This window comes from Antrostomus carolinensis, unplaced genomic scaffold (assembly GCF_000700745.2).
Source record: "Antrostomus carolinensis isolate BGI_N321 unplaced genomic scaffold, ASM70074v2 scaffold15811, whole genome shotgun sequence".
Lineage (NCBI taxonomy): Eukaryota > Metazoa > Chordata > Aves > Caprimulgiformes > Caprimulgidae > Antrostomus > Antrostomus carolinensis.
The window spans coordinates 48,428-48,704 of record NW_010293654.1 but is presented as its reverse complement, the minus strand read 5'-3'; the positions used below and the strand labels follow the sequence as shown (position 1 = coordinate 48,704).

The 277-nt window shown below is 55.6% G+C and overlaps 1 protein-coding gene across 1 annotated transcript in view; it reads right to left on the bottom strand.

Annotated features, from left to right (window-relative positions):
• Positions 1 to 14: 14 nt before the first annotated feature.
• The window catches only part of LOC114819042 (C-X-C motif chemokine 13-like), a 684-nt gene continuing 421 nt past the window's right edge, over positions 15 to 277 (bottom strand). Inside the window, 2 exon segments of the mRNA XM_029087306.1 lie at positions 15 to 102; positions 244 to 277. The exon segment at positions 244 to 277 is cut by the window's right edge and continues 51 nt beyond it. Of these exon segments, the coding sequence (XP_028943139.1) occupies positions 15 to 102; positions 244 to 277 (122 nt within the window).

The window sequence follows — 277 nt, the reverse complement described above, 5'->3', positions numbered from 1 at the left end:
GGTGAAGGGGGGGCTTACAGGTTAGGGAGGTCCTGCAGGAGTTTCTTCACCCACGGGATGTCAGGATTCACACAGACCCTCTTCTGGCTTTTTAGCTTAATCCTAGAAAACACCACGCAGGGTTTCAGCACAGCTGCTTCTCCTCCCTCTGCGCTTCTCATAAAGATAAAGGGCGCAAAACTGAAATGATTCAGGGAGGATGGTGGGGGGAGCAGAAGGCTCGTACCCCCAGGAACCACTTACACCACCTCAAGGCGCCGGCAGCTGCTCCCCACCG